The following is a 19,141-nucleotide window of genomic DNA, read 5'->3' as shown; positions in this document are numbered from 1 at the left end:
GCAATGCATTCTACATTGTATAGTGTAAAACAGGCTGCGCTCAGGCTCATAGGGTGGCTGCAATTCAGTAAAATTACTGGGAGCAAAACCATGACGGGCTTTAAAAGGCAATCAGTGAAATCTTAACATCTGTAGCCCAGAACCGACAAACCAAACAAGGGCTCTAGAAATGGCCATTCTTGTTTTTCACACATTTTACAGCCACCGTATTTCTGCTTCTCATTTTGAAGGGAAGGGTTAAACGAGGGAATTGCGACCTGCAACTGCACTGCTAGATGCCACTAAATCCTACACAGTGGTCCTTTAAGGAAGCCCTTTTCTATCATTGAGTCAGCTGAGTCAAGTGACATATTTTATGGATATTTCATAGTATATTGCAATGCATAACATTAACAATAGAGCCCCAGCTTGGGAACCTATCAGTTAAGGGGGTGTTGTCTCTATTTCTTTGTGGATATATCTGCATATATAATCAAATCAAAAGGTGTCTAACAATTGTCATTAGTGTCAAATCTGGATAGTTGTTTCTACCATGTGGATATGGCTGAATGTTTTACATAAACAAAAGTTTATGTCCACTTTTAATGTCTGTATTTGCTCTCTTGAAGATCGGATGAAAGACAGCAGCAGTGAGTCTGTTATTTTGGCTCTGTAACCTGTTCAGAGAAGCTTGAGTTTGAGAAATATATTTACACAGCTGTTCAGCATCGGTTCAGGCTATCATATCCAAGTCTATGAAATGTCAAAATATTTGCCAGGCACATCAATCCTTAAGGTCAGGCTGTGATTCATGTTGTGTATCAACATTTCCGAGTGCTGATGTGGTCCACGGGCTGGCCTGCTGAGTGCAGGATAAAGCCTCATGACAAACATCCACAAAAAAGGTCAGATAATGATTATGTGTACACACTCTGCAGCCTAGCATCTCTTTGTGAATGACCTGTCATTCTATCAAGAATGTATTTAGCCTCATAATAGGCCTCCACTCCACAGTATTACTGCAAGGTGAAAAATTGGGGAATGAATCGATGGAAAACAGGCAGCAGAATTCACTTTTTAATAACATTATATGATACATTTGATGCAAAATTGTATTAAAGCTACAGTAGGTCATATACTGAAACTGTTGCAATATCCTGACACTAGTACATGAGAAAGATAATCTGTAATCTGTCTCTTCTGGCTCCTCCTAGTGCTCCTACTCCTACCAGTTAGTGCAAAATGGTAAATGGTAAATGGACCTGTACTTGTATAGCGCCTTTTTAGTCTTCCAACCACTCAAAGCGCTTTTACACTACGTGCCACATTCACCCTTTCACACACATTCACTCAGTGATGGCAAAGTCCATCAAACAGAAACTAACTCATTCATACAATGCAGCCGCCAGACTTTTAACCAGAACCAGCCATTGGTCCCACATTACTTCAGTTCTCCTATCCATTCATTGGCTTCCTGTAAAATTCAGATCAATTATAAGATCTTACTGATTACATATAAGGCACTTCATGACCTTGCCCCCAGTTACATTTCAGATCTCCTTGTTCCTCATTCCACTCATCGGCCACATTTCTCCTCAAATCTAGGCCTTTTATCCATTCCTAACAGCAAAACTAAAAGTGACCGTGCCTTTGCTGTTCTAGCCCCAACATTGTGGAATAGTCTTCCCCAATCACTCAGATTCGCTGAATCCATGGACTGTTTTATGCAGCTCCTCAAAACCCACCTCTACAGGCAAGCCTTTTTATAGATCTCCTTTTTTTTTTTCCTCATCTGTAGTCTCTCTTAATTTATCCTTCCTTCTCGTTTTATCTTCCTTATGTTTGTATTTACATGCTCCCTATGTATGTTTGATTGGGGATGGTTATGCATGTACATATTTATATGTATATATGCATATATATAGTCCCATATATATGTTTGTGTGTTGTTGTTTTTTGTTGTTGTTGTTTGTAAAGCATTTTGTAACTTTGTGTTAAAAAAGTGCTATATAAATAAAGCTGTTTTTACTTCACTTGCATTTGCGTGAATCACCTAGCCTTAATGAAAACAACCAATCAGAGCCGAGAAAGATGGGGGATTATTGATTCTCATTCCCAAGGCCTCCAATAGAGAGGGGGAACCCAGGAATGAGAACAACTACCTTCAAGCCTCCAAACCAAAGTGTCTTTATATCTTTCTTAGCTCTAATTGGTTGTTTTCTTTCAGGTATAGTGGATTCTTGCAAATACCATTAGTTGTGCCAGGAAGGCCTAGAGGAACGTGATTTTTGCACAGATTATCTGTGTCATGTCAGAACACAGTGGAAATTTCAACTAATAATGACGTTACTTTTATAAATGTTACCTACTGCAACATTAACATAGCTTTGCGTTCCCCTCCAAACATCCGGTGCAGATTAGTTGGATAGGAGACAGGGCTGATCCAACGTCCGTTGCCAAATATATCATATCTTTCCCAGTATCCAAAACTGGAAATGTAAAAGTGGCATAAAAACACATTCAGCAGGACCATAAATGAGTTGCATGGTTAACAATTGATTTTTTGTTAACTATCACTCACTCGTCTAACACCTGGCTTGTCTCTGTGCTTATCTGCTCCCATACTTTTAATGACAGTGAGAGGTTATCGGTGCTACATTAATGAGAGGGAGGTTATCTCCACTACAAAGTGGAACAACTCATTTACATCACACTCCCCTGGCCAGGTAGACGAGAGAGTTAATTAAGTTGGTTCCAGAGGGGCAAAGATTGCATTTGTTGCATGTCGTACAATAAACTTGGATCAATCTGCAGGGTAAAAGTATGATTTTAAGGCTTTCGAGAGTGTACAAATTAAAGAAAAAGAAAAGAAAAACTGAAGAAACTGAAAAAAGGGTGCTACATAAAGACAAGTCTACAGCTGTATGAATCACGAGTTGACATTGTTGTAATTAGTTGACATGCCTGTTAAAAGGCAGAAACCTAGGACAGATCCTTTGGCTCGAAGTGGGTGGTCGTCTGTCTCGACCAGTTGGGGTGAGAGAGAGAGACAGACAGACAGACAGGTGCACAGTAACAACAGTACTGGCAATGGCAATCTAGCAGGGCCATGGCAGGAGGCTCCACCAGGATCGATAAGAACCTGCGAGACGAGAAAGCACAAGAACCCTGGGGAAGAAGTCAAGTTAGTAACATGCACTAATGGGACATAAATGAGTGCAGACAGAGAGAGGAAGAGAGGAGCTCAGTGCACCATGGGAAATCCCCCGATAGTCTAGGCCTATAGCAGCATAACTAAGGGATGGTTCAGGACTCACCTGATCCAGCCCTAACTATAAGCTTTATCAAAGAGGAACATCTTAAGCCTACTCTTGAATGTGGAGAGGGTGTCTGCCTCCCGAACCACAACTGGAAGCTGGTTCCACAGGAGAGGAGCTTGGTAACTGAAGGCTCTGGCTCCTGTTCTACTTTTAGAGACCATAAGAACCACAAGTAGCCCAGCATTCAGAGAACGTAGTGTTCTAGAGGGGTAATAGGGTACTATGAACTCTTTAAGATATGAAAGGGCCTGACCATGAAGAGCTTTATAGGTGAGGAGGAGGATTTTAAATTCTATTCTAAATTTTACAGGGAGCCAGTGCAGAGAAGCTAGTACAGGAGAGATGTGATCTCTTTTTCTAGTTCCTGTCAGTACTCGTGCTGCAGCGTTCTGAGTTAATTGGAGCATTTTAATGGACTTATTGGGGCAACCTGATTATAAAGAGTTGCAGTAATCAAGCCTTGAAGTAACAAATGCATGGATTGGTTTTTCTGCATCTGTCTGTGACAGGATGTGTCTAATTTTTGTAATATTACGTAAATGAAAGAAGGCAGTCCTGGAGGTTTGCTTTATGTGGGAGTTAAATAACAAATCCTGATCAAAGATAACTCCAAGATTCCTGACAGTGGTGCTAGAGGCCAAGGTAATGCCATCTAGAGTAACTATATCTTTAGACAGTGAGTCTCTAAGGTTTTTGGGGCCAAGTACAAGAATTTCGTTTTTTTCTGAGTTTAACATCAGAAAATTGCAGCTCATCCAGGATTTTATGTCCTTAAGACATGTTTGTAATTTAGATAATTGATTAATTTAATCGGGCTTGATCGATAGATATAACTGCGTATCATCTGTATAACAGTGAAAGTTAACGGAGTGATTCCTAATAATGTTGCCTAAAGGGAGCATATATAAAGTAAATAGTATTGGTCCAAGTACAGAACCTTGTGGAACTCCATGACTAACTTTAGTATTTATTGAAGATTCATCGTTAACATGTACAAACTGCGAACAATCTGATAAATATGACTTAAACCAGCTTAGTGCGGTTCCTTTAATGCCAATTTGATGCTCAAGTCTCGAAAAGAATATCATGGTCAATGGTGTCAAATGCAGCACTAAGATCTAATAATACAAGTACAGAGACAAGTCCATTGTCAGAAGCAATCAGAAGGTCATTATTAACTTTAACCAGAGCTGTCTCTGTGCTATGATGAACTCTAAATCCTGACTGAAAATCCTCAAATAAACTATTGTTATGTAGAAAGTCACACAACTCTTTGGCGACTACTTTCTCCAGAATCTTAGAGAGGAAGGGGAGGTTAGAGATTGATCTATAGTTGGCTAAAACCCCTTGGTCAAGAGTGGGCTTTTTAAGAAGGGGTTAAATTACAGCTACTTTAAAGGACTGTGGTACATATCCTGATAATAAAGAAAGATTAATCATATCCAGTAAAGAAGTGCCAATTAAGGGAACAACTTCTTTAAGCAGCCTAGTTGGGATTGGTCTAACAGACAGGTTGATGGCTTTGATGAAGAAATTATTGAAGTTAACTGATGAAGATCGATAAACAGTAAACAGAAAAACAGTCTAAATATATATCTAAGTTTACATAAGTAAAAGTCCCTGAACTTGGAGAGCCACTGATAACTGTTGATGGCAGTTGGTGATTAATTTTCTCTCTAATAGTAATAATTCTATTATAAAAGAAGCTCATGAAGTCATTGCTACTTAAGGTTATGGGGATATGTGGCTATCTTGCCAAATTTAGCAATATTCTGATAATTTGGAAGTACGCCATTTCCTTTCAGATTTCCTAGCTATTTGCTTTAACTGGAGGGTTTGGTGGTTGTACCAAGGTGCTAGTCTCCTATGTTTTAATAATTTCCTTTTTATAGGAGTGATAGAGTCTAATGTTGATCGTAGTGAGCCTGCAGCACTATCGACAAGATTATCAATTTCAGAGGGACTAAAGTTATTATAGGACTCTGTTAAATTCAGACAAGGCATTGAATTAAACACTGAAGGAATCTCCTCCATAAATTTAGCTACAGCACTGTCAGATAGACATCTGCTGTAGGAAGTTTTGCCTAATGGCTTATAATCTAATAGTATGAATTCAAAAGTTGTTAAATAATGGTCAGATAGGAAAGGATTATGTGGGAAGACTATGAAATGTTCAATACCAATGCCATATGATAGAACAAGGTCAAGAGTGTGATTTAAAAAACGAGTTGGTTTATTTACACTCTGACAGAAGCCAATTGAGTCTATTAATGATATAAATGCATTACTAAGGCTGTCATTGTTAACATCCACATTAATACTAAAATGACCTACAATAATTACTTTATCTGATTTAAGGACTAAACTTGATAAAAACTCTGAGAATTCAGATATAAAATCAGAGTACGGTCCAGGAGCGCGGTACACTACAACAAATAGAACTGGCTGCAGTGTTTTCCAGTTTGGGTGAAAAAGACTAAGAACAAGGCTTTCAAATGAATTATAATTTAGTTTAGGTTTAGGGTCCATTAAAACGCTCAAATCATATATGGCTGCTATTCCACCCTGGTGGCCGAGGAAGAGTATTAAAACGGGGGGATTCATTAGGCAACATTCTCCCCAGGTCTCAGTAAGACAGTAAATCAATATCATAATCGATATTAATTCATTCACTAAAACAGCTTTTGAAGACAGAGACCTGATATTTAACAGTCCACATTTCATTCTTTTATTTTGTGCTACTGAGGAGTTAGTTTGAATTTTTATTAGGTTTTTATGTTGAACTCCTCTTGTTTTTATTTCTTTAAATAATTTAGGTGGTTGGGGGACAGACACAGTCTCTATGGGGTTTTGGGTGGGTGACTGTTCTAAAGAAAGCGCAGAGAAGTGTGTAAGACAGCAGCTCTGCTTCCTGGTCCCAACTCTGGACTGTCAGGTTTTAGAAATAAACTTCACCATATTTCTAGATAAGAGAGCCGCTCCATCCAAAGTGGGATGGATGCCGTCTCTCCTAATCAGACCAGGTTTTCCCCAAAAAGGCTTCCAGTTATCAATGAAGCCCACATTGTTTGCTGGACACCACCTCGACAGCCAGCGGTGGAAGTCCGACATGCGGCTATACATGTCATCACTGGTCACATTGGGCAGGGGTCCAGAGAAAACTACGGAGTCCGACATAGTTTTAGCATAATTACACACCGACTCCACATTAATTTTGGTGACCTCCGTTTGGTTGAACCATCGTCAAGTAATTAAGTAATGTAAGCAATACATAATAAATTCAAACTGTATAGCCAACTACCTAGCAATTCTTGTAAATTAGCTAGCTTGTTATCTAGCATTTTGCAGACATTAGCTAACTAGCTAACTAATGACTAATGTAAATTGTGTGGCTAGTTGCTAGTATTTTTTAACATTTCCTAGTTAACTGAAGATGTGACTATAGATACATCTCTTTTATATTTCAACCATCTTCAAAATGGGGTCTTTTTCAACATAGATTAGCCTAGCACATACAGTAACATATCTAAGTACAGGAAAGGAGAAAGTTGACCAAGGTTCTGACTGAGGGGCAATTTCTCACATGCATGTTTGATAACCTTGGAGCATTAACTCCACCAGTTGTGTTGTGTGACTCGCTTCGAGCCACATTGTTTGTTTCCAGCTATCATAACCCAAAGTGTCACATTTGATGACATGGTAATGAGACTCAACTAGGGTTGCCACCCATCCCGTATATTACAGGATTGTCCCGTATTGAAAGATAAAATGCACTCCCCTGTACTGAATCAAAATGGGATGTGATTTGTCCCATATTTGTATTCACAGATCACTCTAATGTATACAACATGTTTTTTAACCTGCTTTGAATGTGAAAAGAAGTCATGAAACCAAAAGAGTTTTGAAGAGACACAGCAGAATCTTATAATATCTGAATTTGCAGAGAATAACAGGAAAGTTGTCTGTCAATCAGCGGCATCGTTGCCCTGGTTATGTAGACTTGCGCTGGCAAATACCTCCAGCTCAGGTCCGCTGTAAAAAGGAAGACGCTGTCCAAATTCACATCTGAATGGCAGCAGGACCACAGGTGAATCAGTCCTGTCACTGGGAATGAGTATTAATTGAGTATTTTTTGTCACCCGTGGTGGACTGTGCAACCTGAAGCAACATTCAGCAGAAGACGCAGAGTGGAATCACTAATTCATGAAACCCCAGAACTGTACTGTTGATTTGTAGATCGTACTGTGTTTAGAGCACTGACATAAGAGTCATCATTGTTCTCCAAATACATTAACAGTTCTCTATCAGCAGGAAACCCTCCACGCAATAGCACATACTGTCAATGGTATGTGAATGTGTGTGTGTGTTAGAGAGATTTAACCAATAACCCACTTGGTGGAAATTAATCTTCCAAGAGCTAGGCTACCTTTCACATATAGACCTATACACAGTATAAGTTCAGACAACCTATTTGTTTCTCCACATTTCCCTCACTCTGCAACAGGTAGACCTTCATTTCAGTGCCTACATCCAGGAAAAGTGTTCTGATTAGTTTCACAGTAAAAAAAGAAGGAATTAATTTTATTTTGACAGACCAAACATTTTGCTCATGTCTATGATCTGATGCTTTGATCCATGATATATTTGAGGCAACTGTGTCACACTCTATTGAATCTTTATTTCCTTTACATTCATATTGAGAGTAGCAAAGGACTTTTAAATCAGTGTCTAAAATTTCACCAGAATGCAGGAAATTTAATGGGATAGGACCCCACCCCTTCATTTGTGTGCCCCATGATAGGAGGCTGCAGAAGGCGTCCCTTGTTTTTCCACACTTAAGGTGGCAATCCTAGACTCAACAATCAACTATCTCCCTCCAGAATGTCTGACTTCACCAACAATGACTCATGTAATTAGTAGTATAACTAGCTCTGCTTAATAACTTATTGGATTACTTTGATCCAGAGTTACAAGCCCAGTTGCTGACTAACTGGGCACGATCCAGACAAACACTAATATGTTGTGCAGTGAGCTCAAATGTCCAAAAGGTGAAGATCAAACAAAAACACAACATTAAGCTCAGAATTCATCCAAATAGATTTGGGGACACATGCTCGTATAGAATCATGCTCACAGAATCTTCACAGTGTTCAGCAAGACGCCATATGAGACTGAAGTGCACTGTGCCAGATCAAAACAAAAGCTTTGGAATGTATGTCAGCTCGTAATATCTGTTCCTAGGGGAAAAAAAACAGCCATGAGATTTTTCAACACTGTGTTAAGAAATGATGGTCCTGAAAGGTCAAGGGGTGACAAAACTAATCAAGAACGATTCTCAGACAGGCCCAGTATCAATATGTGGCCTTGGGACAGACTAATTCTCCCACTTCGTCTGAGGGCTTGGGCAGTCCTACTGTGAAACTGCACACATGAATAGCTTGAAGGCTCCCTGATTGACCATTTGTACTCTTTATGCAAGCTGGCTGTATACCTCTGACCTTGCTTAAGGGAATAATCCACAATGCATAGCGTTGTGATGTTAAATGCCAATGGCAATGGAATTCCCAAAGCATAAAAAATAAACATAAACAAGATATGGAAGGAGTTGGCACAGTCTTTCATTGCCTTATTCTAGTAACAATGACATGACGGTGACTTTCAAATGTCTTGATTGGTCCAACAGTAGTCAGATATCAACACTGTTTTGTCACAGACCTTGGCATCTCATGCAGAAGCACCAAGGGCTCTATCTTGCACTCAGCGCAATTGACTTTGTACACTGGCGCTTGTATAATTCCTATTTTGCACTCAACGCACATTAGAATTTTCCCTCCACCGACGCACGTCCTTAAATTAGGGAATGAACTTGCGCTCCGGGGGGCGGTTCAGTGAAAAGAGGAGGCGTGTTCTGGAGCAAACGTTCCCTGGTGCTATTTTGCTGTTTCAGAAAACAATTCCACCACAGACCAGGAAAAACCTAGTCTAAAGTCAGTGGCGCTTATTCAGATGCTATTTTAAGGGCGCAGACTTGAGGGGATGCGCCTGAGAGGCACTAGCAACATCGCCACCTGGTCAAGACGGGCATTAATACTTTGCCGCATCCCGGACGGCTCCCTCTCCAGCATGTCAAACCCGGTTTGCTGCAGGAACGGGTGGTCCTCCAGCGTGTAGTGGGTCTGGATCCTATGCACCTTGGTGTTTGCGCTGCTCCCTCCTCAGCTGGCCCTTGCGCATTGTTTGATTTATTATATGGCTGTGTTACATTTATTTCATGTCAATAATGTCACTTCTCGGTATTTTACGGCCCTGACGAGAATGTCGGTCTCCTCGGCTGTGAACCGCTCTTGGCGTGCACCTGGCAAATCCGCCGTTATAATAATAGCAATCCGCCATGGAACAAGCGCGCCTGCTTTTAAAGGGAATTTGAGATGATGCTCTGATTGGTTTATTGCACGTTACACCCAAACCACACCTATGACTAATGTAGCTACTTCAGACCAACCCATTTTAAGATTTGCGTCGGGCACAAGAGTCATTTATCCCGCCGGCGTAATAGCAACAGCGCCCGAGATCCGCCCACAAAGCTACTTGCGTTTTGCGTTTGATTCTTGTGTTTCAGGTCGGCAAGACAGGGCCCCAGGTCTGTATGAGGTGTAAAGCAACAAAACTACTTGGTTAGGTTTGGGTAATGTTTTTTTTTAGACTTGTAAGTCATGTTGCCATTATTGCAGAAACAAGTCACATGTAACATTATAAAACATAAAACTTTAAATGATTTTTGGTACGAACCCAGGTCTCCTTGGTGAAAGTCCTCTGTTTAATTGACCCACCTAGCCACCCCAACCTCCTCATACAGACTTTCTCAGTCTTCACTCTATGACATGGATGGATGACATTGGAGTTAGTTGACCAGTGGATTGGCGGCTGTGGCTCAGTGAGAGCCGGTCGTCCACTAATCGGAAATTTGGCAGTTCGATCCCCAGCTCCTATTGCTGCACATTCTTGAGCAAGCTACCGATTAGTTTCCATTCTGGCACCTTGCATGGCAGCCACTGTATGAATGTGTGCAAATGGGGTGAGTGTGTCCTGTAGTGTGTAGCGCGTTGAGTGGTCGAAAGACTAGAAAGGCGCTATGTATTTATCATGACTGTCTGTGTGAAGACGTCAATGTGCCTGGAAGAACATCAGTATTTGACGCTCTCAGCGGGGCTGGCATTTCATGCAATCCCTGGTTATTAGAACCTAAATTGCTCCTGATGCTGTGTCATCAGAGTGTGAATATGATGAGTTAGTTTCTGTTCTATGGGCTTTGCCATCACTGTGTGAAAGCGTGAATGTGGCATGTAGAAAGGTGCTATAAGGTCCATTTGTTGTAGTTTTTGCCTGAAACAGTATGTTAGGTCCTGGATGGTGCTAGCTCAGCTATGAGAGGAGAACGCATATCTGGTAGTTGAGTTTTATCTAAATCTTTTCTAATTTTTTTTGGGGGGGAATTTGGAAAAGCTTTTGAGGATAGTCTTTTGCTTGTGATTGGGCTCTGCTTGTTTTTTTATTCAGTGTAATTCAGGCAGTATTTCAGTCCTTAAGCTTTTTTACTTCAGATAAATCCAGTTTGTTCTATTTATCAAACCTGTGACTGTAATATGGACCTGTTGATCTCAAGGTTGGGTATAAGCAGGGGAATCTGTGTGAAAGTGTGTGTGTGTGCCTGTGTGCAATCAGCTTGGGGTTCATATCAACAAATGTTCATTACTCTTGCCCCTTCCCCTTACCAAACACACCAACACACACACTAGATAGCTAACATTTATCACAGCATGCCTGCAGGGTGGTAAAGAACTACTCAATCTCATCTGTGTGTGTGTGTGTGTGTGTGTGTGTGTGTGTGTGTGTGTGTGTGTGTGTGTGTGTGTGGGTGTGTGTGTTTGTGTGATTGTATATAAAACTAGTATGTATGTGGTGCCCTGAAACTGACAAAAGATAGGCAATTAAAGGCTGTGAGACAAGTCAGAAATATATAACAATAAATAATGTGGTTAGAATATTAAAATAAATAAAATATAAAGGCAAATAAACTTTAACTTTAAATTTCAATCAGTTGGTAAAAAATCTTTTACAAAAAAATGTAATACAATATTAATTTATATATTACCTATTTTTACCATGAACATTACTTATTTTGCCAATATTGATTTTCCATGTACGTCCAGATCAAGGATTGGTCCAGCGTGTACCAGCATTGACCTGGAACGTAGTTAGCATATAGTTAGTTATACTGTCAACTGATTGGTGGTAAAGTAACATAAGTTTACTTGTTTCACCAACTGATTGCTAAGTAGTCCATACAGTTCTTCCTTTTACTCTTAATTTTAATTATTGGCCAAACAAGATGCTTTTTTATATTTTTGACTGATAATCTTAAACTAAAAAGCTTTGGGCCATACACATATGTATCCATGACTAGTCCTAATTGTGTTGCTCTTTTAACATGCATTTTACGGTGTATGACTGCATGTGCCTTGTGTGTAGTTGGTAACAATAAATATAAAATTGTCCTTCACCTACAGCTGTTCCCAGTAAAACTGTATAGATGCAGTTATTTGTCAATTTCTCTCCTGTCAACAGCAGTGTAACTACTTGTTTTACTGTGGGAAAATAAAGATGCCCTCTTGTTCCTACTCTATGTCCTTCACACCTCCATGAATCTTTCTGATATAGCTATGTCACAAGTCTCCCATCAGCTACAAATAGTGGTATCATGGAGCTCCAGTGCAGAAATAGCAGTCCACAGATGACGTATACGAAAACACAGAACAGATATGTCTGAAAGAGGAATATTTTGAAGGGCATGTAAATCAATTAAGTAAAATACAAGGCTTCTAAAAATGGTAAGTCTTATAAGGTAAGATGTTTCCAAATGTAGGTCACTATGACACAATCATATATTTTCTTGTCTCTACCCAGAAATTCAGCATAAGAAGAATAAAACCCTGTTAAAGGGAACTCTTTTTTTGGTATTTGTCAAACTAGTTTTTATTCTGATATTTTGTCCGTATGGCTATTGGTTATGATTAAATTTGGTTAGGATTATAGGGCGGCTGTGATTCAGAGGTAGAGCTGGTCGTCCACTTATCGGAAGATTGGTGGTTCGATCCCCAGCTCCTCTCGCTGCATGTCGAAGTGTCCTTGAGCAAGACCCTGAACCCCAAATTGCTCCCGATGCTGTGAATTGGTGTATGAGTGTGTATAAATGATTAGTTTCTGTTCTGGTGAGCACCTTGCATGGCAGCCATCAGTGTGTGAATGGGGTCAGTGTGGCATGTGTGTTTACAGTCCATTTAACTCAATACCCCTGTTGTAGAGTAGACTGGGAAGCAGATGAATCTGCAGGCTAATGTTTTATTTGCTCTGGCATGTGTCTGACCACCCTCCTTTTCAGACATATTATACAATGACTGTATAGAGGAGTGCAACCTTATTGGCTTGTTGATGCTTTTCTGTTGAACCCGTTATAATGTCAGTTTTAAATAGACTGGATGGTACATTTAACTCCCCTTAAGGTACCAGTGTGTAACATTGAGGAGGATCTTTTGTCAGAAATGTAATATATAATATTCATAGGTATGTTTTCATTTGTGTAATCACCTGAAAATAAGAATTGTCTTTTTGTTACCTTAGAAAGAACTGTTTTCATCTATGGAGGGTCCTCTTCTATGGAGTCTGCCATGTTGAACTGCCATGTTTCTATAGCAGAAATGATCTCAAACACTTGTCTTGAGTCCAACTGGAACAGAATGTCTGGAAATCTCAGTATCTCTTGTAGCAAACTAGCAGAGGAGGATCCACTTTGTAGTTAATTTGCCAGGTGACTTACTTTGTAAAGCTCTGTGAAAGTGGAAATTAATCTGCATGTCTTTGCTCTAGATTAACCTTGGTGATGTAGTGACTATACTCACACGGTTAGTTGGTGAACTGCTGTAGCTGGTGAGATAACCACTAACTCGCTTGCTAACTCTAACCCTATTCAATCTCAATATTTGTCTCTTTAATAACGTCCCCCAGTATTTTGTTCTCCATTGTACACCGATTTGTGAAATGAAAAGGTATGCTATCGGACGTCAGTTAGCAAACTCGTCTGCTTGTTAGTGTAGCTCATTATCTAACAGGAATTTAAGTTAACACAGTTTATCCAACAGCTTCCTCCATTTTGGACACTCAGGTGTACAGTAGGTAACAGATATGCTTGGCCTTGCAGACCTGCTTGGAGTCCTGCATTTATAGATGATGTAACACATTCACCAAACCTGAACTTGAAATGAAAAGATTGTGTGGATTTACTTCACCCCCATGAACGAATCCTTTAACTACAATTGTGTTGGAATGAATACATTCTGCTGTGGAAATCTGCTGTTTTAAATGCTGATGTAACCAAGCCTTAACTAGTTTGTTTCTGTTTCTGTGAAGATGTTGTTTTAATTGTGTGGATAATATAATGTAGCAAGAAGCAGTGCTCGAAACATAAAAAGGTAATGGTACTCTGAACCATGACAACTGCATGTGGCTTTTAGCTCAGTAACAATGTTATGTATCTTATACTATACTATACTTGGAGTATAGTATAGTGGAGGCATGGAGGCAAATTGACGTCAAAAACTCTGACTGTCTGAAATTGAGTGATTTATCTCCTGTATTCTGAGGCAGCCCTCAAAAACATTACTGAGTCATTTTTTTTCACACTTTGCCTGCTGATAGGCCCTCCAGATTCCCAAATGTACATAATCAAACGATTAAAAAGTTGGTTTTGCATAATATGTCCCCTTTAATTTTGGTTTTGAAGGTGGACACAGTTCTGGCAGTTTATTCCAGAGGACCAAAGTAACAGTATCAGACAGCCTTTTTCTTGGACACTATCTGTAAAACTACCATATTATTCGCAAAAGCCCAACTGCAGCACATACATCCACTTTTGAAAAAGTTTTTGGTTTGATAGTGTGGAGCAGGGGGTTATGAACAGCATAAAATAATGTGGGAAGTGGAGATAAAACCCACCTGTTTTCTGCTTCTCTCTGTGCATAGTAAAAGGTTGATTGATAAACTCAACAGTGGTTCTGTTTCACCACAGCGGTGTAATTAGTTTACAGTAACGTATCATTGGACAGGCGTCAAAAACGGAAAAATAAACTGTCTTAACAACAGAAACAGTGTCAGATGTCAGAAATGTGAAATTCAATAAAGTAGTTGTATGTCAGGTCTGCCCACTGTCATGGAGGCAGACTGAAATAACTATATAATGACACCTATTGTTGATTGGCAATGACATAATATAGTTGTTTGCCTCGTTGGTCATAGGATTTTTGCTAATAGCGAAAAAGCAATATGGTATTCTTATTTTATGGAATTAAATTGGAAAATACCTCAGAATTTACATATACCCCATTATCGCCAGTCAAATTAGAGGTACTGTTTTTACCCAAATGGGGGCATGGGCTTAGCGCATGGCCAGGTACCCGATGGGTTGCTCTCATCTATAGAAGTACACTGAGGCTAACAATCTAATATTACAGAAACTGTAGTGTGTTTACAAAAAGCAGTTGCCAGGTGCCGACAAGCTAATATTGCTGAAACACAAAATCATCAAAAATTCAATCAAAATAGTAATCATTTTAATGGCATCGTGACTTTTATAGTCTTATTATTAATGTGTTCTTCAAAACAACAGTTGCAAAAATGTAAATCCTGTACATTTAAGTGGTGTGTCATGGTTGCTGGTAATGTTGTATTTTAGAATGGTTACAAGGCTGACTCATTCCACCAGAATAAATATAATACACTTTTCACAGAAATATACCCCCGTCGGGTTTCAGCATTATATAATTGCCAATCTGTGAGCTTCTGTGGATTCCAGACATTTTTGATGTGTATGTGTGATGAAGTGCTGTTATTTACTTATGTCTATGTATCAACTTATCTCAGCCTGCTTTAATTTGCCATCTGTATTTTGAGCTAAAATGGTCAAGGCCCACTGGGAAATACTGCACCTACTGCACACTCAACTCTGTGTGTGTGGGGATCCCATTTTTTCACCTAACGAGGATTATTTAGAAGGTCTTGGTCATATATTAGTGCTGTTATATTAGGCATTTGAAATGACAAACATTTTGTTTCTCTAGCATGCAGTTTGAAGGTGAATATGTCACTGTTGAGATTTAGCGCATTGCTAATATTGTCAATGCTCTTTTTCTCTATTTCTCTCTAGTCATTTAGAGGAGGTGTTGTTTGCCTGTGGCTGTGAGATCCGCTGGCTGCAGCTATGGCAACAGAGAGGAGAGGCGGGGATAAGCAGCCAACAGTTATACTGTTCTGATGGCGACAGGAATATACTGCTGCACGATATGAACATTAGCAGTTGTGGTAAGTTTAAAGTAAAAATTAACACACAAACATAATGTGCAAACTTTTATCTTAATGATTGGGAATTCTCACAATTGACTGACTTTTGCAAGACGACTGTTTAAATGATAGAGCTGGAGATATTCTAAAATGTTCCTATTTCCAATAATTCTTACAAAAAACAAACCAGAAACAAAACCCATTAGTTCTCACTGAAGATGTAAATCTTTAAAAATCCGTAATTTCCTAAAACAGCTGGTCACTGTACTTTTTAACAAATGTTACTCAAACAGGAGGAATCAGCACATTTGTTGGGAACAATTTTGTGGATTAATACACAATTGCCGATCCGACTCTGGAGCGCTATGTCACAGAGGACTCAAATATATGCACAGAATACATTCAGTATTGGTACTTTCGTGGTATTTGTTGACAATAAATAAGTATAGAAAATATCCAGCTTTATACTTAAGACATAATAAATCAAACCACTCTTAAAACACTTTAAACATTTATTGTGGTTTAATTTTTCATGTCTCAATGCTCCTCAATTGATGTCTATCTGACTTAAACTTTTAGCTATCTGACTATAGTGAGTAACCACAAACTCCCACTAAAGGTATCCAGAATGGTGACACAGACTCACAGAAAGCAAAGAGAATTGACAGTTTCACTCCACGTGCAAGATTTATTTGCATCACACAGGATACAAGCAAACCGATTTGTCCCAGGATACAACTGACTTGAACAAAGAAAATCACTCTATTATATGCCTCTTTCCCAAAGAATGTGGCCTCTTTCGCAAGGATGTCTATTGGTGAGTTCTCCTACCTAGGGTGAGACAACCAGAATGTGAATACATAAGGATGAACATACATCAACATAAAAAATTATACTATAAGCCTGTAAAATTAAACATGGAATAACACAACATAATATAATTTGCTTCATGTTTACAGAACCTTATCCCTGAATGCATTTTCCCACTACATTTCCCCCCTTGAGTTACTCTTGTCACTCACAAAAACAAAAATGCATTCTCTTACAAGTTTGTGTCCAGATTACAGAATGTTACCTCTTCAAATTTTCACCAAAAGTTTTCAAAAGTCCTGCTGACCAATCCACATACAATATGATGATATCATAGTACATAAAGATTACATCTACTGGTTACATAACTGCATTTAAATATCTTCACCCCCTTGTTACTTCCCGGCCACTTAAGGTGACTATGTATATGACATACAGCAACTTAGGTATCAAGCAAGCAAATAACATACAACAATGATAACAAGATGTGAGTATTTTTACCATAGCGTCATCTTCTTCTGCCTCATGTATTTTACATACAGTAGTGAGGCACCCCTAGGAAGAGGTTACTAGCACTTTGATGCAAGGGGGTTTCGATCTTATCCTCAGTTGCGTTTGTCAATCAGGGTCTGAATGTACTATACATTTTCATACCAAAGTACAATTTTCCCTAATTCAAAATTGAACTTTAAATTTCAAACATGATTTCCACTTTTGTAATTGTGTCAATGATACCTTCTCATTTTACATCAATACTTAAAATGAATTATAAAAATGCCATTGTGCCTAAACTTAGAAAACCTGTGTTAAATTTTTTGTGATTAGATGATAGATTTCCCTTAATTTGACTACATGTTATAAGTACACTTTATGTGAGCTATGTGGTCAGATGTGGTTAGACAAATACTTCTCTGATCATAATGACTAATTACTGTGGTCTTCATTTGTTTTACTTGTACATATTTGGACAGTGTAAGCTGGTTAAGTATCCAATTTCCCTGTTCTAGACCTTGAGAAAATGGAACATCAGTATACATTCCCTTTCTAAGAGTTTAGGAAAGGTATATGGTCAACTTCACTCTAGGCTAGATGGTTTACACCTTCTTCCTAAGATTTGTCCCAACATGTTCCAATTTTCTGAAATGACTTTACTCCAATACAGAGTGGATATCTCTGGGTAGTGGGCATTCATGCACTCATCACTCTTTTGTAGTGTTTGCAATGTTGTTTTATTGGACTCCTATCCTATGTGGTGTCATCAGGAAGAGCTTCTCAAGGTTCTCAGTCGCTCCTTTGACCTGTTTGAACAAAAGCTCATCCATATTTTTTAGTCAATGGACACAGCTACTCATTTCTTTCATCAGCAAATCAAGTGGCAGACCCTTATGGAGTCCTCTCAAATGCGACGCTGGCATAGGTCACCCTGTTAGCATTTCATGCAGGGTTATGGGTTATTCTGTTAATATGCATTCTCGTACTCATTAGTGCAAGCGGCAAGACAGTCACTTAGTGATTGGCATACAAGACAACAACAACATGGCGCCCACTGCGATGTGCCTGTTGGACTTTGACTTTCTCTTATGCCTGGACCAAGCCAACTCCAGCCGACAGGACACAGCAACACCGGTGCGCCCATGGCGGAGACGAGGCAAGAGAGGTGGGCTACATGCTAGGCTAAAAGCTAGAACTACACGACCACCGCTACCTAGCCTGCTGCTGGCTAATGTCCGCTCTAATGTCCGGTTGTGCAGGTTGTTGAAAAGCACTGTTCACTGGACACTGAACTTTTAATGCTAAAGTGCAGACCCCTTTATATACCGTGGGAGTTCAGCATTGTGTTTCTGCTCGCTGTTTACATTCTGCCATGGGCCGATCACGTGACCACGCTGGGAATGCTACAGGACCTCATCAGCAAGCAGGGGACTGCACACCCAGATGCCGTTTTTTTATGCCGATTTTAACCACTGCAACCTCAGGAGTGTCCTACCAAAGTACCATCAACCCGTGGGCTTTCCTACGAGCAAGAAGAATACTTTCGACCAAGTGTATAGTAATGTGAAGGATGCCTACAAGGCTGTTCCTCGGCCGCACTTTCAGATCACATCTCAGTGTTCCTCTACCCAGCCTACAGACAACTCCTCAAACGAGCTCCCCAGTAAGTAAAATTATTAAAGTGTGGAATGAAGAATCTGAACTGGTTTAACAGTACAGACTGGGGTGTGTTTAAAACTGCTGCTCTGAGGGGGGACTGCACTGTGGACCTAGAGGAATATGCTGCAGCTCGGATGACACTGAGGTAGAGATGTTCCGATACCATTTTTGTCCTCCCTATACCGATTCCGATACTCGTGCTGTGGGTATCGGCCGATACCGAGTACCGATACTGATACCAGTGCGGTAAAAAAAAAGAAAAAAATCACACTATGCCTGCGTGTGATACTGTGATATGATTATCATTGTGGTAAGGCCTGGCTCAGGTTAAACCCTTTGTAAAACATGAATGAATACAGCAAATAGAAGCCATTTATTTTTAAGATGTATTTATAAATAGAACAGTATAAAACAGTAGTGCAACAGCAACTTAACTAAATAAATATAGGGATAATTATAAAAAAAAAAAAATTAAAGTGCATCCACCATAT

At 39.5% G+C, this 19,141-nt stretch overlaps 1 protein-coding gene across 1 annotated transcript in view; it reads left to right on the top strand.

The window, feature by feature from the left end:
* Window positions 1–19,141, top strand: part of ntrk3a (neurotrophic tyrosine kinase, receptor, type 3a) — a 264,646-nt gene that overhangs the window by 84,455 nt on the left and 161,050 nt on the right. The window contains exon 5 of the mRNA XM_051383180.1: window positions 15,556–15,710. Coding sequence (XP_051239140.1) covers window positions 15,556–15,710 — 155 coding nt within the window. The remainder of the gene's footprint in view (window positions 1–15,555; window positions 15,711–19,141) is intronic.

This window comes from Dicentrarchus labrax, unplaced genomic scaffold, assembly GCF_905237075.1.
Source record: "Dicentrarchus labrax unplaced genomic scaffold, dlabrax2021, whole genome shotgun sequence".
NCBI classification, from domain to species: Eukaryota; Metazoa; Chordata; class Actinopteri; family Moronidae; genus Dicentrarchus; species Dicentrarchus labrax.
This window is presented reverse-complemented; position numbering and strand designations above follow the sequence as displayed.